This window comes from Blennius ocellaris, assembly GCF_963422515.1.
Source record: "Blennius ocellaris genome assembly, chromosome: 5".
In the NCBI taxonomy this organism is placed as follows: Eukaryota; Metazoa; Chordata; class Actinopteri; order Blenniiformes; family Blenniidae; genus Blennius; species Blennius ocellaris.
In genome coordinates this window covers 19,359,375-19,385,498 of record NC_137654.1, presented here as the reverse complement: position 1 = coordinate 19,385,498, position 26,124 = coordinate 19,359,375, and the positions used below count along the sequence as shown (strand labels likewise).

Below are 26,124 nucleotides of genomic sequence, written 5' to 3'. Positions count from 1 at the left end.
CTCTGAATGGATTGTTATTGGGACTTACAGCAGGACATTTGTGAGCCTGAAATCCAGAGGACTGAGTCACGGTGCGTTCATGAGAAGAGGTGGAAATGTTTCGATTTCACAAAAATACACATAAATATGAAAGTGGGAACATACAAACCACTCTGAAAAGCTGATTTAAGGCAATTGGACCATTGCTAATATTCAGCTTTGTGAGACACAAATGATAACAATGAATTCAATTGCATCACTAATTCCAAAGTTAATTAAAATCAATTGATTTGGTATGATGTGGTATGTACATGTAGTTTCTATTAAGGCTTGTGCATGGTTGGATTTATCGGGAGCATTCTTTGCTTGAATATTGGTTGAAAGGGAGAGCTGGGTGTCATCCACATAGCATTAGAACTATATTACATACTTGGAAAATGTGGCAAAGGAGGAGAATATAGACAGTGAAGATGATGGGACCAAGAACAAAGCTCTGGGGGACACCAGAAGAGGGGAGATGGCAGAGATGTGAAAGATTTTATTTGAATAATGTGTGACCAGAGAAGTATTGCATTGGTGACTCTGATGATGACAGGAACCATACTACACACAAAAAATAAGGACATAAGGATTATTTATATACTGTCACATTGCTTCTTGGCAATTAATGCTATACCATTGGAAAGCCTGATTATTCCCTTAAAAATCGTGGAGCACATGTACGGAACATGCATTTGTGGAATGAGCAGCAAAACTTAAGATTTTTGGTTGGATCTATGACAAATTTTCTTTTCCGCCAATATCAAACAATTTTCAATAAATGAATGGACGTTCATCGATACCACAAAGATACAACTGGATAAGTACAGAAATGATACAGAAAAAAACAAACATACACTAAAAGACTAAAAAGTTGGGTCTGCAAGGGCTTATAAACAATGTCTTCTGAGTCCACATTTCTTGGCTCCATTGGAAGACCATTCTAACGTTTGGAAGCACTAACCTGGAAAGCACATTTTCTTTTCTTTCCGTCAACTTCGCTGCTGTTGACTCTTGTTTGTTGTAGTTTAGTGGAGTGGATGATTGAACCTGGACCTGAAAAATGTGCAGGAATGTCATGTTCAGTGATGAGTCTAGACTCTGCATACAGTCCTTGGAGTGTAGACTGCTTTCTTGATTGCTGCACAGATAGAGTAACATCTTCTGGTGGAGGCATAGTGATGGTGTCTCGTTTCTTCAGCCTTGAATCCATCGAAAAATGTAGAACAAGAGTCAAAAGGTCAAGAGTAAAGAAAAACAGTTTGTCTTGGTGAACTGGGTTCAATCAAATGCTCAACCCTGCTGCTCATCCCACAAATGCACGATATTTGCAGACGTAGCACAGTGTTGAAAGATAAATAATTTAGCTTTACAATAGAACAAGATTTATTGCCCAGGTAGAGAAATCTACCAAGCACAAATTTCCTCACATGTTTTGCCACATTTACACAAGTCTGTTGTTCATTGTTATTTCATTATTTTAGTTTGTCTTCGTATATTTACATTACATTTTAGTTTTAGCATTTTATTTAAATAATACATTACAGAGTCTGTATTTAGTTTTTTGGTTGGTTTTTTTAAGGCAGTTAATAAAACATGCCTGATGTGGTCATGAGTGTCAGATATGAGAGCAGTTGAACTTGAGCCTTTATACTGAATAATTACATATTGCATGTCAATCCAAAATATGGTCAAAACCGCTCATAGGTCGGTATGAAAAGAAAGCAAAACCTGACACGAAATCACCCTTCAAAGTTTTGAAAAGCACAATACAGACTAACACCATCCAAGCAGGTGCACTTCAAGAGCGTGCATCTTAAACACACACAGAGTTGTCACACACGATGTAGTTTCAATGCGGAATCAAAAGAAGAATAACAAACGCTTATTTTCTCTTGTGATTTGCATGCTTCCTTTCCCTCTGTCGGTACAGACACTCACAGTAACATGCACTGACGTATCTGATGTGCCTCTGATCCCTTTTAGCCACAGGTCTCTGGGTTCAGCATTTACTGAAATCAAATGTGTGTGTTTGGCCTAGGGTTACACACTCGATTGAATTAAGGAAATGGCGCACACGTGCACAAGAGAGCTAAAGTCACTCACACACGCACAAACCTATTGCACATGCACATACAGCCTTATAGGGACACAGATCCCTATTAAGTTAAAAAAGAGAGTTGAGTGTCTTCTTCCATTGCAAGACCTTTTATGTGATAAGATCGGCTCGGGGTGCTCTCCTATGCAGGATTCCTGAGCACATCAAACAACAGTAAACCACATCACACAGACAGGAAGAACTCAGCTCCATTAGCCAGCCCATAAAGAACATGTGTGTGTAACAGGAGAGCTACACGAGCCACTACAAAAGGTTTACACATGTAGGACAAACACAGTGAGGTATGAAGTCCTCTGACGAACTCAGAAATTAATGTGCATTTGATGTGAGTGCATAGTCAAGGACGGTGTCTTTTTTTGACAATTATTGAGGCCTTGTGTACTCACACATGTGTATTGTTCTGCCTTGTTCCAAAATTATCTAATCTTTCTACCATTTTTTTTTTTTCTTCCGTGCAAGTTGGGAAAATGTTTAGGTCTTGTTACTATTTGACATGAAATCTGTTCAGGAATGTTTGTGAAGACACAATAGGAACCATCATATTCTCAACGACTCGTGCAGTTTTTACAGAAGTTGGTGTATCTCTGTCTCATGAGGTATTAAGTGACAAAAGGCCAAAAAGACACAAAAACAGCTAGAGGGAGACAGAATGACAAAGACTGACTAGCGAGCTTGACCCAGATTGAGTTTACCCAGTTTTCCTACATTGATTTGAAACAGATCTTCACGGTGTCTCCTCTCCAAGCTACAGGCAGTGAGATCTCAGACTCCAAAGGATCTAATTCAAACTGAAGGTCCATCAGTTGATGGCTGGTTCTGCTCTGACATGATAATATGTCTTAATCATCTACTGCACAGAAAGACAAATGTATAAATTGATTGTTTGAAATTACATCAAACATCAGGACAGTCGAGAAGCTGAAGGCATATAATCACAATGTGTATAGAGACACATGACAGAATGAAATGGAGACACAAGGCCCACCCAGCCTCATGTTAAAACCATCCTAATGTGTATTAATCCAAAGGATTAGGCTTCCTGCTAGCATTACAAGCCTTCTCGTGCCAGTCAGCAATGTTCTACCCACTGAGGTTAGCATGTAATGCTCAAGCTGACATTTACACAAACAGTATTAATACCACTGATGCCACGCAGGATACCAGCGCAAATGTTGTGGAGCCTGATTCGTTAGTGTGTGCCGTGGATGGTCGCTTGAATTGTGTGGTGGATGGCAAGGGGGAAGCAGAGGGGGAAGCAGAGGGTGTTCGAGACGAGTTATGCACTATGGCAGGCCCAATTGCTTGCGGCTCCTGTTGTGTGTTTGGCTTTGTTTGAGCATGTCCAATATAACCAGTCACAAGGGAGTCTCTGCCAGAGCAAACACACACACACAAACACAGGGCTGAGCTGTGGGGAAGGCTTTTATGGCACTGCAGATCTCAGTAACATGACACCTTGGGCAAACACTGAGTAATAAAGCAATTGCGGCAAATTGTTTAGATTCTGCTCCTGGCATGGTTTGTTTATCAGACTCATGAGTGTCTTGGTTTCCGATCATCAGTGTCCTGGCACATCATTTTTAGAGGTCGGTGCTTGATGAACGATTTTGCGTGCACAAGACATTTTGGGGGGAAAAAGTGGCATAAACAATAAAGCACTCATGCACATATACACAGTAACACTGGTATGCAACACTGTGGATGTCAGTACATTTGTGCCATTGTTTCCTTAAACCTCGAAACAACTTCCTGATAACTCTGACTACACGACTTGCAGATAAAAGAGCAACAGATATTTCTTTTTTTTGCTTTATCATTTGTACTTTTTATGTATTCCTCACCTTATTTCATTGTTGTTCTTCTGAGACATATTTTGATGTTTTGGTGTGTCGTAGACTATGTTCATCTTCCATAGTGCCCAAGTATTCTCCATCAATTATTTGCTCAATGCACACAATGTCATCACCATGGGGATTTGAAAATAACTCCTGACAACCCATAACCTTCCGAGTGACTCTTCTTTGAACCTACAAAGAATACTTTTCTGTTGAAGACTTACCAATGAGAAGTGAAGCGTCTTACACGGTGTGTTTTACAGTGAGCTGCATGAGTAAGAAACTTCTCAGAAGCTTTCCAGTGTCTAATCAAAGCAGGCAGACTCTCACACACAGACCATGTTTGCAGCATTACCAACACACTCGGACATATTTAAACAAATCTACACATGCATCTGCAGCGGTGGTGAGAAAAAGGTCACGGTTACATATTTATGTTGTCAACTCAGTCTCTACTTGGAAGTGTTAAAAAAAAAAAAAAAAAGAAAGATCCTGTTGATAGATTAATAATCTGTTACTCTTACAGAGTATATAGTTTTGAGTTGAATAAAACAATCCCTTGTTAGATTCCACTGCTAATGAAATTCAGTTGTGGAAGCTGTAGAGTCAATTTTCCAACAACTTCTGATAGCAAATAATCTTAAAAAAAGAAAAGAGTAAGAACTAAAGACAAAAAAAACTGTGCTGCGTAATGCTTTATGTTTTAGTGGTAAAAATGTGAGTGTGAACACGATGTGAAACCAGCTGCAGTGTAAGAGTTCGGGAATTTGATAATGCCTGATTTAGCAATTGGTGCTGTGATGCAGCGAATGAACATCCGATACTTCATCCCACTATGGCATGTGACCTTGAGCAAGACACTGAACCCCAAGTAGCTCTCAATGGAGGTTGAGCACACACACACACACACACACACACACACACACACACAATCCCACACACGTGTGTGAATTTTGCCAAACTTAAATTCAGTTTGAGAGCCAAATTTAAATGGTGACCAAACAGATCGAGCACTCTTAACTAAGAACTAAGAGAAATGGATAACTCTCTCTCTCTCTCTCTCTCACACACACACACACACACACACACACACACACACACACACACACACACACACACACACACACACACACAGCCTCTTGCATGTAACCATAACCAGCAAACGGACTCAGTAGAAGCCATTGTTGAAATAACTGTGATGTAATCTAGCAAGGGAGCTGGCGTGGACGTGTGTGTTATCTATCCGAGAATCTGTGAGTCTGTCAGCAGCATCTAACTGCACACTACCACAGGTCTCTTTATTAAAAACCAGACGTATGCTGGAATTTATGCACAGGTGTGTGGGAGGGCCGGCCGAGCACTTGTGACACGGGCTGTGTTTACTTGTGAGTGTTGTGCGAACATCAATTTGTCGTTTTTGACGAGTGGTTGTGAAAAAACGTAAACTGCTCACAAAACAACTGGACTCAATAAGACAACTCTAGTTTAAGAACAGAATATTTTCCGCTTCCTGCAGTGATTACAAGGCTCTCACTTTTTTCTGTTTCATGCATTTGGGTGTGTGTGTGTGTGTGTGTGTGTGTGTGTGTGTGTGTGCGTGCGCCTGTGTCCACACTTGCATCTTCAATTTTCATACCTCCATAAAAATTTATGAACACACATGCAATCAAACTTCCTCATTCAATAAGTACCATTATAACACAGCACAAGCTTTCACTGTCTCTTTTTCACACACAAAAAATCTTCACGATTACTATACTTTAAAAGTAAGCGTATGCCTCTATTGGGAGTTCACACTGACTGGTGAACAAGCAAATTTAATGACACAACAGTCTCAGTGTACCAGAGGCATGATCTGTCTACACCAGCTTCAACGTACAAATTACTGAGATTACAGAGCGGGGTGGGTGTATATGTCTGCCCATGAGTACGTGTGTGTGTGCGCGCATGTATGGGTGTGTTCTTGTCTCTCTTGGTGTGTCCACTCTGCATCAGTACAAGTTCTTATTTCTTTTAATGGCAGGACCCATGCGTGTGTCTGTGTGTACCTCAAATTGTGTGTATTCCTGTGTGTACTGACAAGGAAATAATTGTGAGTTTTTTTTCTTTTCATTTTTTCTTTTTTTATCAGAAGGCCAGGTAGTAATCATGTTACTCTTTCATCCCATGATCCTCGCTGATCTGACTAAATATACAGTAGACGTGTCCAGACCTGGCTGCAGTGCTTCTAATCAGCACCCTCACCTCGCCTGTTTGCGCGCGCGCGTGTGTGGGTGTGTGGGTGGATGTGTGTGTGTGTGTGTGTGTGTGTGTGTGTGTGTGTGTGTGTGTGTGTGTGTGTGTGTGTGTGTGTGTGTGTGTGTGTGTGTGTGTGTGTGTGTGTGTGTGTGTGTGTGTGTGCGCGCACGTGTGCGTGGGAGACTTTCTGTCTACCTTTCTTCCACAACTTCTTTCTTTAAATGCATTTCTCCCCCTTTTACTTTTTAAAGCACTTTAATGCTTGGCTAATGAAGTCTATATAAGTTAGTATGTGGTTGCAGTGTGTTTGTGTGGTAGACTGTAAAGAACGCATGTGGTTCCAGCCACTTCAACACAAAGTAGGGCATTTTCCCCCTTTTACTTACGTTTTACCATCATTCATTAAAAAAAAAGCTATTACCTAAGGTTAATCAGACAATGGCTAATAATTAGCAGATGTGTGTGTGCATGTTTTTTGTCTAATGGATGTCCCTGCAGCTTTCTACATGCAGGTGGGGAGTGCGTTTAAGCAGGCGCTCTTTTAAAAGAGTAAAAAAACTGAAAACACATTTTGTAAAATTAAAAATATATGCTTTTGATCATGTTAATAGATTATTATATTTGCATGTACAGTATATGTGATTCTCTAAAAGTGAATGAAGAACGTAGTTGTAGAAATGGAAAAGCTAAAACAGTTTCATATTTAGATATCAAATCCGTGCTCACAATAAATTCTGAAATGCAATGCTGGAACCTGTACATAAAATTTTTCATTTATGTGTTTAGTTCTATGAAAGAAATTGCTTCTATAAAATGACACAACTTATGGTAGCATTGTAGCTAGCTCTCTGGCTGTGTAGCTGAGCTCATGCGGCTGTGATTGGAAATAACTGTGATTGGCTGATGGAGTGTGGGGTGAATGTTAGTGTGACCCTGTGTGTCCTTTACACACTGACGGGAAATAGTCTTGTCCAAGCTCCAACGAAAGCTATAATTCTGAGAGTAATACAGGCCAAAGGAGTGTTTGCACACACACACACACACACACACACACACACACACACACACACACACACACACACACACACACACACACACACACACACACACACACACACACACACACACACACACACACTTTGCTCACAGTAAAGTCCTCGCTGTGCTGTAGTAACCACATTAATTGGGTTGTGTAATTGTCTGGCAAAGCATTGTGGGAAGCAACCTATACAGATCTGTCCGTTCACCTCAAACCGCTTTTTAAACACGGGCCCGTCGTCATGACAGTGCAATCCAGAAATTTGCTGAACATGTGTGTACTGTATATATGTGTGTCGGAGTGAATGTGCGTGTTCGTCTGTGATGCCCTATGAGTGTGTGTGTGTGTGTGTGTGTGTGTGTGTGTGTGTGTGTGTGTGTGTGTGTGTGTGTGTGTGTGTGTGTGTGTGTGTGTGTGTGTGTGTGTGTGTGTGTGTGTGTGTGTGTGCGCGCGCGCGTGCGTGTGTGTGTGTGGGTCTATTGCTGCTTTAGGGGAAGTGAGTGTAGTGGCCTCCCATTCCACCGCATGTCGGCTGTGGTTCAGCTGTGGTCCACCGCCAGGCCCTGCATTTGGAACACAGAGAAAATACACCAGGGGTACTCGCTCCCACTGTTTTCTGGACCCGTCTCTCATCGGTTTGTGTGTACATGTGTATTTTGAGTGCAGGTTTGTGTGTGAATAAGTGCGTGCGTGTATGTGTGTGCGCCACTACGCTGTACTCTCTGCCCCTGATATTTTAAGGTCTTTTGGCCCCACGTCATGAGTGTGCGCTGTATTTCCAGGCTCCAGTTAGATGACCGGAGAGAGAGAACCCGTGCGGAGGACAGGAAAGGCAGGAGGAATGAGGAGAGAGGAAAGCAAGGCGGGTAATTGAAGGGTTCAGGGTAATACTTAGGCCAAGGATGGCTGTTTCAACGTGTTTGCATAACCTCCTTGAACTTAATATTCAGCCCCACTTTGGAGTGAGTATAGGGCACAACAGAGGCAAATTGAGAATGATAGAGGGAGAGAGATGGTGAATGATAGAGAGGTCCGGGTCCAAGGCGGAGGTGATGCCATTCTCTCCTCCGATGACTGGCTCCTCTCTTTGATCAGCCACAGAAAGGGGGAGGAGAGAAGGAGTGATGGAATGAGGATGGAGAGAGAAAATGACAGCGGATTGTGGTAGCTTTCCTGTCCAAGAGCCTGTGATGAAGTGTTTGACAGAGGGTTATGGAAGCGCAGAGGAACGCACAGGGCAATAAAGATTACATTTTGGATGATGCAATGCAGAAGATGTGCTCCTGGTATTTTTAGTTTACATTGCTGACAGTTTAGAAGTGGATGCTTCACTATAGCCCCACTGTGCTGCAGAAATAGATATGCATCTGTTTACTTTTCGGGTCGACAATAGTTCAGCTATTATTTGGCAAACTGTGAACACACAATAGTCAGTTTATTTAATATTCCAATGGGGTTGTTACTGATAGAAAAAGCTGAATTTTTTTAATTGAAAAGCAGGAATGATCAGTCTGATTATTATCCAATTCGCAAATAAAAAAAAAAATTTGATGGATAATTAGGTGATTATTATTACCGATTAATAATTGTTATAATTTTTCATTCCTTAAAAGTAGTTCATCACGAAAAAAAATGTATAGTACAAATGCATTGTATTGGGCCAGGTGGTGGTGCTGTGCACAGAACTCTCATTTTATAACAATGTCCTCATTCGAGTTCAGTTTGCATGTTCTTCCTGTACGTATTTAGCTTTTCTTCAGGTAATCTGATTAAAACAGTCTAAAAACATGCATTTAATAAATGTTATTGTGTGTCTGTAAATGTGAAGGTGTGCGTTATTGTTTGTCGTTCTGTGTTTGGCTTGTTATGGATGCAACTGGGATCAGGCAAGCTGGATAGAGAAAGATGATGACTAAGATATCCTCTCTGTCATTTCAGGAGAATGTGTCTTTTGGTTTCATTTGTGCAGTCATCTCATGTGACGTCAGCCGCAAGTTCTGTTGTTTCATCACTTCATATGTGAGAAATGAAGCGGGGGGGGGGGGGGGGGGGTCATCAGTGTTTATTCTGCAGCTTTATTTCTCTTTCATAACACTTTGCATATGTGTGTATGTTCCTCCCCTCCTCATCCGTGTGTGTGTGTGTGTGTGTGTGTGTGTGTGTGTGTGTGTGTGTGTGTGTGTGTGTGTGTGTGTGTGTGTGTGTGTGTGTGTGTGTGTGTGTGTGTGTGTGTGTGTGTGTGTGTGTGTGTGTGTGCGTGCGTGCGTGCACGTGTGTGTCTTTCTACAGTAGTGTAACTGGGGCTGTGTTACTCATTCAGTGACCCTCACCTCTCTCTCAGATGACAGGGAGCTTTAAACAAGCCAGCTGCTGTATGAATGTGTGTCTGTGCCTGTACTTGCATCTGACTGTGAGGCCGGGGAGCCTCACACGTGTGTGGTACAGTACAGCCCCCTGCCTTGTTTCTCATGCCTCAGGGAGATACTGTCAGTCAGCTAAAAGACAATAAAAAGACAGAAAACAAATGCCCCCTTTAAGTGAATGGAAACGACTCCTCTGCTATGGTTGGATCTCTCGGGGGCTCTCTTATGCAGAGAGCTTTCCTTACTGGTCGGAGCTGTTTATTGGAAGACCTTGTAGCAAACAGCTCTGGAGATTGGCAGGGGGTTTAACAAATCTGACATGGATTCAGTTTTTTTTCATACACTGATGTGAAAGCCAGAGGTTATGGAGGAGAAAAATTGTGCAAACACCAAGACCCCCAAGGTCATTGATACAGGAAAAAAAAAAGATGCTGTTGACATCTCAGACATCAGTGGGATCCCACAGGTTGCGTTTATTGCGTTTTTACAACAACAGAAATCCATCTGAACCATAACTGACCCAAAGATGGTAATAAATTATTCTGAAAACATGCAATGAGGCACATTTTCTTGAACATTTTCTTAGAAGCATATTGAGTAAGCTTAAATTACCACCTTGTGTCATTTTGATGCAGTCTTCCCAATTGAGTGTTGAGAAATTGAGCATGTATTCTTCAAGTCTCCTGCATGCACACAGACACCTGGTCCCCCTCACTTTTTCCCCATCTACCCGGGTCTCTCAGTGCCCCCTCCTCTCTCCGGCTGGAATGCAGCAGTGGCCGTCTGGTCCTGCTCATCTCTGGGAGCAGTCAGCCATCTCTCCTCGTCCCTGCTCTCACTCTAAACATTTGGCTAGTTTTGGCAGATTTGTTGATTTTTGTCCCCTCGTATTTTCCCTCTTGTTGCTGTAAAACTGATACATACTCTTTCAATTAGGCTCCCACCTCCGCCACCACCACCCACCAGTCAGACAACTCGTGTGGGAGTGGGGGTGAATGGCGTAAGTGGGTTGTATATTTTATTAGTGAAGTGAAAACACACATAACCTGGTCCAGTTGTGGGAGACCCAGCTGCTGTCATGGATGTTTCTTGAGAAGCTCAAGTTTAGCATGTAAACGTGAGCATTTTTGCTCAGAACTTGATATTAGCGTGTAATGTCCAATATACTATAACAACGCAAGTTTGTTGTGAATATGGATGAACAATATCTCATGAACAAAAAATTAATAAAAAAATAATGGTTAGGATTCAGGCAAACCTACAAAGGAAGTGGGTGATTCGTGGATCTTACATGTGCTGCAAGTTAGCTGCTCCACGTTAGCATGGAACTAATCTGGCCAAAACTTAGACCTCATAAAAAATACATTTAACCTACATTTAGACTCGATGCGCAGATTTACCATCTCAACTGGCTTTGGAATAAGCTTACAATATGAAGCCTGAGTGTGTGTTTTATGTTGGGAATAGACATTTTCTTTAACTCTTCAGCTGTAAATAACACACTGTTCCAAGGCCATAAATAATAGTGTCACTCAACCATGCCCCGTTCTTATGTCCTCTGCTTGCTCTCACCACAGGCCCCTGCTGCTGCCGAGGCAGGGGGCCCCAGACTTGAGCTGCACCTCCAGATACTCACAATCAAGGACGAGCCGTAAAATGCCGGAGGAATGCCTCTGCAGAGTTTGAGTTGGGTTAAGTGTTGGGAAGGCATGATCACAACCCAGAAGAGCTCATAATGGATGTTCTGGGACCAGATATTAGTGAGCTGTACATGTACTTGCTAACCAAATACATCACACGTGCACATAAAGGACATGAAAGCTCAAATGTGTGTGCAGACACACATGCACATGTGCACAACTCATGTGCACACTGCACTTAAGGGCAGACAGTATTGATGGTTCCCCCGGGCATCACATAGACGCATCTGTTTCTGTCCCACTGACTCTCCACACTCATAATTTCAAGTAAGTCATAACACAAATTATAAACACATATTCCTCAACCGTGACGCCTAGGAATAACAACATGGAGTGCGCTGAGCTGATTTAGAGTAGGCTGGGACTCTTAAATCTTTACCTTTGCTCCTTTCTTCCCTTCCACTTCATCTTCCCTTCCCTTTTTTCTTTCTTGTGCAGCACAGGTGGCATTCACTCTCAAACACACACTTCCTTCTAATCTATTACCTTTATCTTTAGCCATATCTTTTTTTTTTGTCCTTCCTCACAACCTGTGACATCCATTCCCTTCCTTTCACATTCTTTCTTGTGGGTTTATATTCAAGCTCAATCCCATCTTAACCTCTTGTCACCCTGAAATCTTGCTGTCCTCCTGGCAGTCTTCCATGTGCTCCGCACCACTCCTTCATCAGCAGCCCAACCTCAAAGATATCGTCATCATCCTCTTCTCTCCTCATTTTTCATGTCGTTGCCCCGGAACTCTCTTTCTGCCTCATATGCATCCTTTCCCCTTCCTTTCTTCCACTTGTTATGCACACATACATATGCTCACTTCTCATTGCACGGTCATGTATTTTAGCCATCCATCTCCCACCTCTGTACATCCAAATGTCTCAATATGTCCCAGGGACCATGAAGGTTCAATTGGAATCACATGTTGGAGCTGAACTCAGAATTTCACCCCTTATAAATAAGATGTCAGTCCAGCTTGTGCTGTTCTGCAAAGACTCTCGCACTACTGAAACTAAATCCAAGCCACGTGAGATCTGGACAAATGGCACATGTGTTTATGTGAGCATTATGTTTATCATTTGTAGGCTAAATCGCTGGTAACTATTGCGGGTGATTTTCGACACTTGAAATCCAGCTGCAAGATTTATTTGTTTGTTTAATTGGCAACCTTATTATTGGTCATTGCTTAGTATTTGACATTATGACAACGAATCACACATTTGTCACAAAATACCATTCCATTGTCAGCCTCTCACTTGGACAGGGGAGGGAGGTAATCTTTATTTTGTGCAGGTTAGGAAGAGTCAAAGTTAGACTTAGGAGTGAGACAAGACGGGAGGAATAAGAGAGGGTTCATCTTCTGAAGAACAGGTGACTGACACAGTCCATGCATTTGTCTTTATGTGTGTGTGCGTGCGTGTGTGTGTGTGTGTGTGTGTGGGGAACAGTGCACAGTGCAAGTGTGATCTACAACCCGGGCCAAACGCTCGATATGATTAAATACTCTGGCATGATCCAGGTTCAAAGGCAGCGCCTGTAATGGTAATCAACACACACACCCACATCCACACCCCCACACACACACACACACACACACACACACACACACACACACACACGCGCGCGCACACAAATAAATGCTGCGTACTTGGAAGTACTGACTAAGCAAGTGGGAAACAACATTTACAGGTGGGCTAGTCATAAAAATGCCCTTTTTTTTTATTGTTTTCGGAAGACATCGCTCAGTGAGCACCTACGGGGAGACAGCTCACACATATGCTGGAGACAGTTTACTTTGCACTAAAAATAGCCCAAACTTCAGGGGTTTGGGACTAAAATTCTCAATGTCTAAAAGCATTTCTCTGTCATTCAACAATTTTTGTTTTTAAACTCTTTGCTTCTTTGAGAAAAAAGAAGATTCACATTGTTATTGTGTTTCTGTGATAAAACAGACTCAGTTGATTCAGCTGGGGCAAAGTGATGAGTGTTTGAGTAATTGGGCCTTGATGAAGTAACTGACTACTGGTCAGAAAGAGATGGATCTGTGTTTGTCTTTTCAGATCCATTCACAGATTAGATAGTGGTGAAAGGTCAATACCCCTCTTAACCCCTCCCCCCCATTTGTTTTTTTTTTTGGGGGGGGGGTTAAAGGAGAAAACTCATGGTCAGTCAGGTTGCATTCTGAAAATGTGTTGTTCCTAATAACTTGTATGTTCTGCAGTAGAATTATAATCAATTATACACCTATTCACATAACATTCTCCAGCTGCAGTATCAGTGGGAAAAACCACATGTTGAGTTTTCCTGCCGGGCAGCGCGGTGTAAAGATGGCCATGGTCAGCCTGAGCTGTTAATCTTCCACACTGTTTATGAACAGCAACAAAATCTGCTGCATTCCTTGCCCGTATATGACTCAGTGCATCACCTCTTAACTCTGTTTAACACATCTGAAGCTGAAAGTAAAGCTAGTGCCATATTACCATTCCCTAATATTCATCATTAAGTTTGTTCAGCCTTGTAATGACGCACTGAGAGACTTCATAACCTTTAACCCTGTTTGATTTGTGCACTGTTGATGCTTTTTATCCAACTTTAAAGATGTTTCTGAGTTTTACTCTGTGAATATTGAGGTCATGTAGAGTACTGTAAGTCTACAGTCTGCAGCACTTGCTCTGGTACTGGTCCAATGCAAGTCTGTGTGTGTGTTCCCATTACAGTGAGCATTAAAAGGAATAACAGTGGAGGTGTGGGGAGACGAAAAGTGTCATTTTGGTCCTGCTCTGTGATTAATGGTGTGATTAGCTGCTCCAGTCTATGTCAGAACCCACATGAGTGCACACAGAAATACATGCACAACATGCAAGCGCACACAAACACACACAGAGGCCTATTAATGGCCTTGAATGGGAGAATCCAGAATCCAGATGCGGCATGCAGATAATTGTACTAAAAACACTCAATGTGGAGTCCCAGGCCAGCAGGACTTTATTCAGAGTTCAGCATGTTTATTTTCACAATTTAGTTATTTCTGCAGGGACTTAAATCATGGAATAAAAACACCCCAATGCAGGTCAATTTTTAATAGAGGCCAAAGTGTATTTTCAATTCGTTTCCCCTTTACCTCTCACCTCACACAAATCCACACCTTACCTTCCAAGCTGGTTTAATACCCTACTAATTTCAAAAGAGTCATAGTTGTGAGGTGCAATATTTTCACTACACTCTGACTAGACAGTGTGAGACTCTTGCAAAGGTCACTCAGTTCAAATTTGGAAAGAAGTGAAGGTTGCATAGATCAGGGGGGTCAAACACATTTTAGTTCAGAGACTACATGCAGCCCAATCTCATCTTGACTAGTAAAATAGTGCCACAATAACCTTTCAATTCTCTGTTGTGGAGCAGAGTATGCATGATGAAAATGTCTATATTTTCGCTAAAACCAAACAATTACCACTGAAAATTACTACCATCTCAACATAAAGCCAATTGCAATGAAAAACACAATTAAATGCCCTAAAACCACAATCCTAAGCCCAAAAATCTATGTTTTCTTTGAAATGTTTAAATTATGCTTGGTGGTTTAGCAGGCCATATTAGAGCCTTTTAGAGTTGTTGTTTTGTTTTGTTTTTCATTTTACATCTGCTAACCATAATTACATGTGACTGCAGTAAAAACCTTGAAGTACCCAGTGGATATTTATGGATCCTACCTGTATTAATGTATATGGGTAGACAAATTCCTCTGGTTTACGGCATCCCACTTGATGACTTGGACAGTCATCGTAGTCATCTTCACAAATTTTGCAAGAGATGCTTTCCAGACATGTGGGTGTGTATTTGTACACCAGGCTGCAATGAGCTTCGGTGGTATCTCTTTCTCTGCACCTGTGGACAGTCATTTGCCACCCACTCTTGTGAACACACACAATGACTGTGGTAAACAGCGGTGACACAACAAAGATGTCATATCCTCCTCAGCCTTCTCCATTAGAGTCCATTATACTATTACATGGCCATGAGTCACAATGAAGTACCACTAATGTAGTGCTTAGGAGACCACTTCAAAGATGTCTGCCTCTTTTCTGTGGAATCTCTGTCTGAGTTTAAAAACCTCTGGAATGAATGAGGTTGCTCTGACATCTCTATGCGGACCAGCCACAGCTGCTGCAGGCTTTGTCTGCATCCTTAGTGTCTGCTATACACCTGTCTCTTGTCAAAATATCTAACCAGTATGCACACATTGTACTGTATGTAATTATTAGGTTCTGCTGCTCATTAATTAACACAATCCTATCTTTTTTGTTGTCCCTTCAGGCAGCAGGCTTTGCTGGCAGCCATCAGTGAGAAGGATGCTAACATTGCCTTGCTGGAGCTGTCTTCCTCCAAACGCAAGAAAGCTCAGGACGAAGTGATGGCGCTGAAGAGGGAGAAGGACAGACTCATGCACCAGCTCAAACAGCAGGTACATTTACCACATTTGACCACCATGTTATTTATACATGCCCATAAACCACGGCTTAAATTTACAGCACCCCTGGCCTGAGAAGCTGACCGGCCCTCCAATGAATCAAAGGGATCCTGATCTTTGGTCACATTTCAGAACCGATTCAAGCTCTTTCAATCAAAGCAGAACAACAAATTCAAACCTGCTGCTGACAATAAAGCATTGCTTACATTAAGGGGAAGTGAGACTTCTGAACTTTCCAACCAGGAACAGACAGAGGTTAATAATTCCTGGTAGTTAACAGAACGTACTCCCCCGCCTCAAACCACACTCACTTCGTTTAGACATGACAAGACTAACCAGTCATGCGCGAGCTGTAATTCTGAAAGCAGGCACAAAAACACATGCCGAAAGATTTTCTCGTAAACAGTCGCATTGTAATCAGAGTAATTAGATGCTCTCAAGTCACAGACATACTGGAGGTTGGTATCATTGGTGAGTCATCAACGAACATTTCTGTCCAATATATTTTGGTCAAAGAGACATGAACCTCATTCACACAAATACCTACAAGCACACACCTATTTCCCATGCGGCCCTGGTTCTCAATATGACCTGCGGCTGAGGAAGGTATGTGGGTCATTAAGGTCTGGTCAGACCACATCAGTGACTGATCTAACGTGAATGCTAACAGTAATGAGCAGACAGCAGGGAGTCTGCATATACAGTCTCCTGAGTCACAGGGGCTTCTGGGAAAAATGGGGCATTTAAAAGTCAACAGATGCAGTGGCTGGTTGCGGATGTAAGTGCGAACTCGTGTTTGTTTGAGTCTCGTAAATGGTAAACAGTTTCGAGGGGGGGGGAATGCAATTCTATTCGAGGAAATCCTATTATCTGTTTATCGCCATCGGATGCGTCACGCTTTCCCGTCGAGTAACTAACATTTACAATCCACCTGATGATATGATGAGCTCTAATTGCAACGGTGTGGCCTCTGGGTTTTGAGGTGAAAAAAGGTTAGAGAAGAAAAGAAAGGAACAAAACATGATTGGGTAACACATACACCAGCTTTTTTTGTCTTCTTTTTCTTGTGAATGGAAATCTTTTTTCTTTTTTTTTCCTGAAGGCCTTCAGGCAAACAAACAAATCAATCTATGTACAGCAGCTCACTGCAAACATGTCACAAAGAGTGCTTCAGGATTGTAGTGCAATAGCTTTGAAAGTGTGCGACTTTGTCATCTATTAATGTTTGAGGGGTCAGCGGGTCCTACAAGCATTCTTTGCACTACTTCAGTTAGTGAACCTTCCATTTCGCATTGTGAGCTCTCGGGATGTTAAGTCGTTCAACATTACACATGCTGACTCTCTGTCGTCTGACCCATTGACACACATATCAGGATAGAGTGGCGTTCTCAGGTCTTCGGCAACCAATGGAGGAAGGAAACTGACCAGGAAATGCCAAAGAATTATGGTACTCGAAGTCTCTTAGGAGAAAGTTGATCTTGAGACAGCAGATAGATTTACCGATAGCATTGCCCTGTCTGACCTCACCACGTTCCACCTTTGGAAGAGTGTGTGTGTGTGTGTGTGTGTGTGTGTGTGTGTGTGTGTGTGTGTGTGTGTGTGTGTGTGTGTGTGTGTGTGTGTGTGTGTGTGTGTGTGTGTGTGTGTGTGTGTGTGTGTGTGTGTGTGTGTGTGTGTGTGTGTGTGTGTGTGTGTGTGTGTGTGTGTGTGTGTGTTTAAAGCAGACGGTCTAAGACAAACTTTCCTTTCATTCAGTTTGCTACCCTTTGGGTTGTAGTCTTTATTTAGCGTAGACCAATGGCCAAGTCCACACACACACGCACACACACACACACACACACACACACACACACACACACACACACACACACACACACACACACACACACACACACACACACACACACACACACACACACCACACATTAGGAGTGTAGTGTTTAGACTTCCTGAGGAGGAGAGAGTCTTAACAAATGTGTCCCCATATGGGAATTCTTGGAGGCGTCCATTCCAGTGATGGATGGCCACAGATCAGTGGGTCTTTGAAGCTGAGGAAAGATAAATTAGGAACCTCAAAAGTGTGTCATTTTTAGTAACTTTCTCTCTGTGTGCTGACCCTCTTTTGTCAGATGCACTTGAGAGTCGTTGATCTGACTGAGAACGATAATGTTTGTCAAACTGTCCGCCTGCCTGGAGCTGGGTCAACATGCTGCTCTGTTTTTTATGAGAATGGCATGTCAGTCCTACAGACCCACAAAGATTGCGATTGAGGGTATGATTATACAAATGTTGTGAAAATGGTGTGGCTTTTCCTGAGCTGTCTTTTTCAAAGCCACCTCTTGCTCCCATATGTGTTCATACAGCTCCTCTCTAATCAGGACATGCTTGTGATTTACACAGGGTTTGGGGTTGAGTTTGCGATGCAGCTGTGAACACAGCAGTCACCACTGCCATGTTTACACCAACAGCTGCACTCAGATACACAAGCAGAAGCACATACGAGGCATAGATATAAAGCACAGGCCAAGTCTGTTTTGGCTCGAGGTATAAATGAAGACCTCTCCTTCCCTCTCCTCCCATTTGCTCCCACCACTGCTGCTACTGCCACCTGTGTCGATTCTTGATCTACAAGCAGGTCTGGAGGCCATTACTGAGCTGTTTACTCTGGGAAGCTACTAATTAACACTAATTAAAAAACACACATTCCACCTCGCAGGAATTTTACGTGTGAACACCTTCTTCACACATGCATGTAGCAGTATGCTGGTAGGAGGCGGGTAGGTGTGCGCTTTCCCATGTGTGTGTCTGTTTGGATAAACCGGATGGCTGTAAGTGGGCTCTCCTGACCACACAACCAGACTCTTCCAGAAGCAATTCATCACTTCATTCATTTGTATTTGTGTCTCAGATCATTAGATATTAAATATGTGCACACACACAGTCTTGGACTTCTGGCTTCGTATGCTACCATATATGGCTGTTATAAAATGAAAAAGCAATACGATTATTATCAGATTAGCGGTAATGACGTAATGCTTATTCTTTGTGACCCGGTAAGGCAAAGTACTCTTACAAGCATAGAAAATAAACAGCATTGATAAATATTGTGGTTTGTTATGCATGGAAGCCCAAGCATCTCGTTCCTTGTAGCGTGCGGAGGTTTCATGACCAGAGTGGTCTATGATAGTCATTGTCTACGCCTCAATGACAGATGTCACCTCTGTAAAATGTTGAATTGGAGCTTGCCCCACCCAATCACACCTGCTAATGTCAACACCCGAGGTCATGCAAGGCTGTGCACCTCAACCTAGCTTTTAACAGCTCTAACCACTGGTGTGGCGTCTGTCTGAGCCCTCCACCATCCCTCACTCTTCATCTGGACCTCTCTCTCTCTCTCTCTCTCTCTCTCTCTCTCTCTCTCTGTCCTGTTGCTGTCCTCACCTTATCTAGGCAGCTCTTCTCCAATTTAAACTAATTGCTAACCTCTTTAATACCAGCCACATCCTCTCCTGTGATCCTCACTGGCTCGTTTCCTCAGTCATTAGTCCACAGCTTCTTATCTCGACAGTGATGTCCCGAGGCTGTTAACCACTGTAACACCACCTTCTTTCTGTGTTCACATTTGACTCAGGCTTTTTGCATCTTTCTGCTATAGCTGTCTCTGGTTTAAACAAAGGAAGTTACAACATTTTGGATGAGAGATGTGTGCATATTTTTTCTTTTAAATCATCTTCATCTTACCATACACAGTTCCACCTCCTGCTCTGCAATCATGGCCGCCCTCAGGGGAGGAATCTACAGTCGGGGGAACGAAGCAGAGCCTGTCAATATATCTGCACCTACTCTGTCTCTGTCTATCTCGCAGGCAGCCTGATTGTTAATGTTAGTCAGCCTCGCCTGTTATCTCTATCCAAAGCAATGATGTTGGCAGAATGACAGGCACAACCCCCCAAAATACACACAGATGCACATACAGACACACAAAGCATACAGGGTCTTACTCAGCCACTCACAGACATGCAGATGCATATTTGAGTGCAATTTTAATCAATGACATCTAAAATGAGGTTGCTCTATCCAGGCCAGAATGCCTGTGTCCTTAGGGGACACAAAACACTGACTAACTGTTCTTACCGGGATTTGTCTAATCCAATTAAATGATAATCTTCAGTATAGATGAAACTTGACAGACTTACGATATTTTCATCAGATGCTCCGACTCACTGAATTTATGACCTGTCAAATGTTGTTAGCGGCACTGTTTTTATCATCTCTGATGGCTTTCAACATGCTCTCCAAGAGTCTAAAAATTCCTCAGCCTAATCACTGTAAGAGTACACTATCAAGGAGCAAATAAGCAATGTTCGACGGATGAATGGCCTATTGTGTGAATGTTATAATTACGGATCTTGAATTTTCTTTTTGTTTATCCCCTTTCTTTTTGGCAGACTCAAAGCAGAATGAAGTTGATAGCGGATAACTACGAGGAAGACTACATCCATCCTCAGCATCATCCTCATCATTCGCACCATTTACATCCAGCAAACGTGCATCACCGAAGCTTGCCAAGAGGCCCCCCCCATGCCAACCACCGAGCCCCTATGGACCAGGTCAATATGAAAGTGTGCACACACACTCACCCAGACGCACTATCACCTGCCAGACAGCAGCTGTATTGTGAGCTTGTTTACACAAGTTGACATGTTGTGGGCGCTCATTCTTTTAGAGTTGATGCAATTTCCCATTTGTCATCTCCGCTACTCGTCAGTTGTGGTCCGATCTGACAGCATGAAATTTCCCCTCGCTCTTCTTCTCGGTCTTCTCTCCCTCAACCTCATTACTTCTTGCCAAGCTAGACTTTTTCATATCGTTTAGATAGTAGACCTGAAGGGGAGAGCTGCCAAATGAGTGTTTCTGATTGATGGGCTTTGTGTGAGATTAGTTTATATATCATTCATCACTTACACAAGTTTCCTATAACTATCATATGCAGACTGCCCCCAGGAAAAACGTAATTTTCTGCTTGAAGACAGATGAAGAGCAATATGTTGTTTTTAATCAGCCCATAATGCTACATATACATTTGTGTGTTCATGCCCAAAAGCACATAAATACGTGCCTGCACACTCAAAGCATTAATCCTATATATAAAGATGAAACCTGTCTTCAGAGACAGAAAATAACTTTCCATGGACTGAATAAAGCGTCTCGTTATTTGGATGTGATTGAAACTAATCACAGCTCTATTGTTGGCAAGAGTTTTGCCAAGTGGGGAGATTCCAGGTGCATGGGTATTTACTGTATATAGATGTAGCTGTTGATGAATATGGGAGGGGGGATTTCCACCTGACTTTAAATTCTCACCTTTATTGTATTTAGCATGCACTATTGCATGTTTCTAGACATTATAAATCTTGGGGATCCCCTCCATGTAATAACTGAGACATACTGTACTTATGCTTTAATGTATAGAATGATCCTCGTTCCCCCCCCGACATACCTAATACACCTGCATTAAGACAGGATACCTTTTTATTTTTTAAATTACGCCTTTAGAAGGACTCACAGAGGCTTTTATTTTCAGAAAAACATAATACTGAGTTTGATTGACATCCATATATGTTTTTTAACTGAGAAATCTCAGTTGAATCACAGTTGAGCTTTGAGCATGTGTGCATGGTGCTTTCTTTTCAGCCACAGAATGAATCTAGATATAATTTGGAAGATTTAGTATATGTTTAATGTAAGAAAATTTAGAGTGAGGAAACTGACATGGCTTCCCTTGAAACCAACTTGTAATCCCACCAGGACCCGTTTGACACCCTTCAATGCATGTATTATGTATGCTGTGTTATATTTCAAATCAGTCTTGCTAAAATAATATTATCAAGCTATTAGGCTACATTGTTCTTTTGTATTTCTTGCAACCACAGGCTTTATATAAAACTGTGAACAGCGGGGGATTAGTTTTTACTATCACACATTACTCCATGTCACCTATAAATATCTCTGCTTTAGTATGACTACCCGGTCCTGTTTTACTGCAGCAGTGTTTATAGTGTTTGACATATGAAACAGTAGCCCTTTGCAAGTGATATTTCATCCTTTAAGGTTGGACTGAGAGAGGCTAGTAAAGAAAGTATTATTAGGCTTGCTGGGAAATTTTGTCAAGAATGTACAGAAAAACAAAATCACTCATAAATCTGGACAGATTGGATGAATTATAACTACTATTATGAGTAAACTTTTTTTGTGTTTATAACAGAGAACTGCCATGGTTCATCATTTGTGTGCAGTATTTGGACAAAGTAAAAGTTGCAATTCAGAACAGGGGTACACAAATGAATGCTTCAAGCACAGATAATGTTAAACAGAACTTTCAAATGTGGATATTTACACACAATATAAATGCTGCCTTTCATGTATGGCTGAAAGACATGCAGTATCTATCAATCGATCCATCTTTATTTAATAAAGCATTCGTCAAACAATAGAATGCAATTCAAAAAGGAAAAATACATAGTTTTATGTATTTGCAACAAATACAGCTTACACACTAGCAAACGTCCCAAACCCACACATACATGCAAATACCAAAAGCAATAACGTTAAATGGGGAGATCAATGTAACTTAATGGGAGTCGTTTCAATTTTTGGTGGAACATCTGCATCATGAATTGAAGTCATGTGCTTCCTCTGCTGGTTGTCAAACGCCAGCAGCAGTAGCAGTGACAGGTACGGCTCTGTGTTGCAACAGTAGTCACTGCTGTTTCCTTGGCGATGCCCGCCTGGCTGAGCTTTACCAGTCCCATTTAAAGAGCTACTGCGTCCAACAGACCACCAGGCTGTGTAAACTTTGTGATAACTCAGTTCAAACCAAAAGTGGCAGCATTACAAACCAGTTCCAGCACCTAAAGCAAACGTATACAGTAGAATAGGAACATTGTCACTCTGGACATTATTCCAAAAACTGCAGGGAAAAAGCAGCAACATAAAGACAGCTCACCAGCGGACGGTAAACACACAAGGGTTGGCCTTTATATTGAGATAAACATTATACCTATTTACACAGTCAAAAAGTTTGGCTCTACTGGGATGCCGAAAACAATTAGGCTCATGTACGGGTCATCCAGCTGCAAATGTTTTACAGGGTTCATTTACTGGTTCATGTGTTATTTGTTGTCATTGCACATCTGCTTCTCGTGTTTGTCTTTACAATATTTACAACATGTGAAAGGATAAGAGCCATGCTAGTGGTGCTTCTGTCTAGAGTCCATGTGGAAAAAAGAAATGAAATTGTGAATTGTACACAAGACTGAAAACAGCCAAACAGTTTAGGCAACAAAGCACAGTTACGCTCAAATGGGAACAAAATGTCCATGTGAAAGATCAAGATGAGAACTCTTGTAGTTTTTTTTGCCCACTTGGTGCCAAGAAGGGATATAAAACTTTATTCTTGAAGAAATGCAGATAAAACTATACAATCTCTTGAATAAAACACTTAAAATACAAAACATAGGTAAAAAGTTCATATACATAAAATATTTGTCCTTTTTATGATAATGAAACTTATTAAGATGAGACCTTCAAAGATTGTGCCTGCACGTGTGTGTATGGCTCATTACTAAAGTTACATAGGCTGATTGGCACCTAAATCTTTAAGGGACGACTATAGCTGAGTCCTAAAACACTCAGGGGTGTTTTTTTGGTTTTTTTTTTAATATTTGCACAAAAAATTACCCATTAATTACAAAGTGGAAAATGTGAAGCAGAGGAAAGAAGCCTAAAGGTCTAATGGAAGGTCTCCCCCATATCCCCAAGTCACATCGGAGGGTATTTTAAAATATCCTATCAATATCCTTTAAAATAGATTCCGATATCTTTTATTGTGGCTTAAAAAAGTGTGGTCTTATGTCACAGCGTGAGAGGTTTGTGGACAGCTGTTGCCTGCGATTATCATCTGACAGTAGCTTATTAACAGCCACTAGAAGTGTGGCAGATAGTGCTGCATCAAAACAATAGTCAGCAGATTTTCCACACCCACATTCTCTGTCTACTTCAAGACCAAACTTTTTTCCTTACTCATTTCTTGAAATCACTGGCGGTATACATTGATAACAGACATAATAATGGTATTATTGCCTACTGAAGTATGTGCAATCAAATTTACAGTTCCGCCTCTCCTGATTGGCATGAGTGCCTTCTTATCAGACTTTTTGCTGTGCTTGGAGCAGAGACTCATCTACAACATGCAGGACTATGGCCTTCCTGTACCAGGCATGAGACATCCCTGGTACCCAAGTAGTGACTGAGTGAGTAATTTTGGGCACATCTGGATTGCTCCAAACAAATTACTCAATTAAATTTTACATTCAACTTGGTTTATTCCTCTTTTTCTTCCACTTTTTCAGTCTTTATCGTCAATGTCTTTCAACGTCTCATTCTTTTTCTTGATGTGCTTTCAACCCTCTCATCCTCCTTCTCTCTTTAACTCATCCTCTCTTTCCCTCCGTTCCTTTTTCCTTCTGTTTTATATGCAATATACAAGTGTGGCCAGGCCAGTGGTTCAGGGTATTGCTGGGTCTAGGAATGCCACGCGAAGGATGATTGATGAAGATAATGATAATGATGATGAAGAAGGTCTCCATGCTCACCCTCGAGACCACAATGCCTTTCCAAGATACAGCTACTGCCTTGAATAACATAACAGTGACCACACATACATATTATTTTGCATTTGCTCAAACGCAGGCACAGACCACTTGCCCTCCCAACTGGCACATTTCAGACACGTAAGCACAAATGCATGTGCTGGTACAGCGACTACACAAACACAGGAACACACTTCAAAGTTTTCCCAGCAGCCAAACCGCATGTCGCCCAGAAGTCATTTCCACAGTTAGCAAGTCCATCCCAATCTTTGAACTACTGAATGTGCCCACCCTTCTATTTAATATGCGATGTGCTCACTCAGAGGACAGGTGAAATCTAATCAGAGGAGACATGCCCAGGAACTGGATTCACCATCTGAAGAAGCGCCCTGGGTCCGTGTCTCAGCGAGGACCTTGTGCAGATTGACGGACATGTTGTGTTCATGTTGTTCTCATTTAGCCATGCCAGCACTACTGCCAGATACTTGGCAACTGCTTCGGAAGGAAATAGAAAACAGCCATAAAGTGTTTATCAGAGTCAGAATTATACAGGCTTTTTCTTTTGGGTCGTTGCTCTTTTCTTTTTTTTCTTTTTTAAGCTTTAACATGCGGCCTGCTTCAGGTTTATGAGAAGTAGCACATGGTATTTGGTGTGTGTGCATGCGTGTGTGTGTCGTTCTGTATGTGAGTATGCGTCTATGTGTTTAACCTGGCAGAATGAGTGGTTATAGGTCTGGCTCTATTTACAGAGCCTGTCACAGCCGTTCACTGCATGTTAGCATTTAGCATCTAGCATGTTCCATTGAAGGGTTATTATATCTCTAGCTTAGCCGCTTAGCTATAGCCTACTGAGTTTACCAAGCTTGTCACAATTGCTCAGTTCAACCAAAGCCACTGTGGATTGTTGCCAAGACCCTTGTGTTTTTTACCCTTGTGTCATATCAGCATGGACTCTGCTTTGCCGGAGCCCATTTTAGCATTATGCAGGAAAGGGTTTGGCTATATTGCATGCCAGGTTATGCTAACCATCATAATGTTAGTGTCTAAGTGAATTATCCTTCTTGTTAGCAGGACTCTTGTCTGCACAGTATCAGCCCCGAGGAAACCCCTGATGTGTTTAGTTATTGGTTTCTTACAGTCACACCGAGGAAAGCATTTCATGATATCATGCACAGCTTTTCTGAATGAGAGCATGAACAGGATTGTTTTGATTAAAAGTCACCGGGGGGTTTTGAAGGACTATAAGATTAGGCAATGAGACTCGACTTGTATAACAGCTGGGCCAGAGTGTCTCGGTAAATTGTTTGTTTGGAAGAGAACCCACATGTGTCTTTTTCACAGAAAGTATTGATAACATGTAAACCTATTGTTAATGGATGGAGGATGATAATGGATGGTGTTTCTCCTATTTTCTCCCAGGATGATGAAGAGGGAATATGGGCATGATGACCACCACAACCACAGAACCCTTCACCCATTTGCTCACAGTAAGTTTCTATTACACAGTCTGTTACACCTTTGACTAATTTTAGAGGTAATATAGTCCCTGCCAGTGCTGCATATCTGCTCCAGATACTTTAATGACCTTCTACACATAGGCTTCTTCAGTGGGCTTGAGTAACCATTAGCTGGGAACATTGATGGTACCACAATAACCACAGCATTGCCCAACCCTGACAGAGGAGAGAGTAATAGAACCTGA

General features: G+C 41.9%; 1 protein-coding gene across 1 annotated transcript in view; it reads left to right on the top strand.

The window, feature by feature from the left end:
• LOC308130609 (ERC protein 2-like) overlaps positions 1 to 25,868 on the top strand; it is a gene marked incomplete at both ends in the record, with an annotated part of 109,485 nt that extends 83,617 nt beyond the window's left edge. The window contains 3 exons of the mRNA XM_080497017.1: positions 15,618 to 15,765; positions 20,220 to 20,381; positions 25,842 to 25,868. Of these exons, the coding sequence (XP_080353143.1) occupies positions 15,618 to 15,765; positions 20,220 to 20,381; positions 25,842 to 25,868 (337 nt within the window). The remainder of the gene's footprint in view (positions 1 to 15,617; positions 15,766 to 20,219; positions 20,382 to 25,841) is intronic.
• Between the last annotated feature and the right edge of the window lie 256 nt (positions 25,869 to 26,124).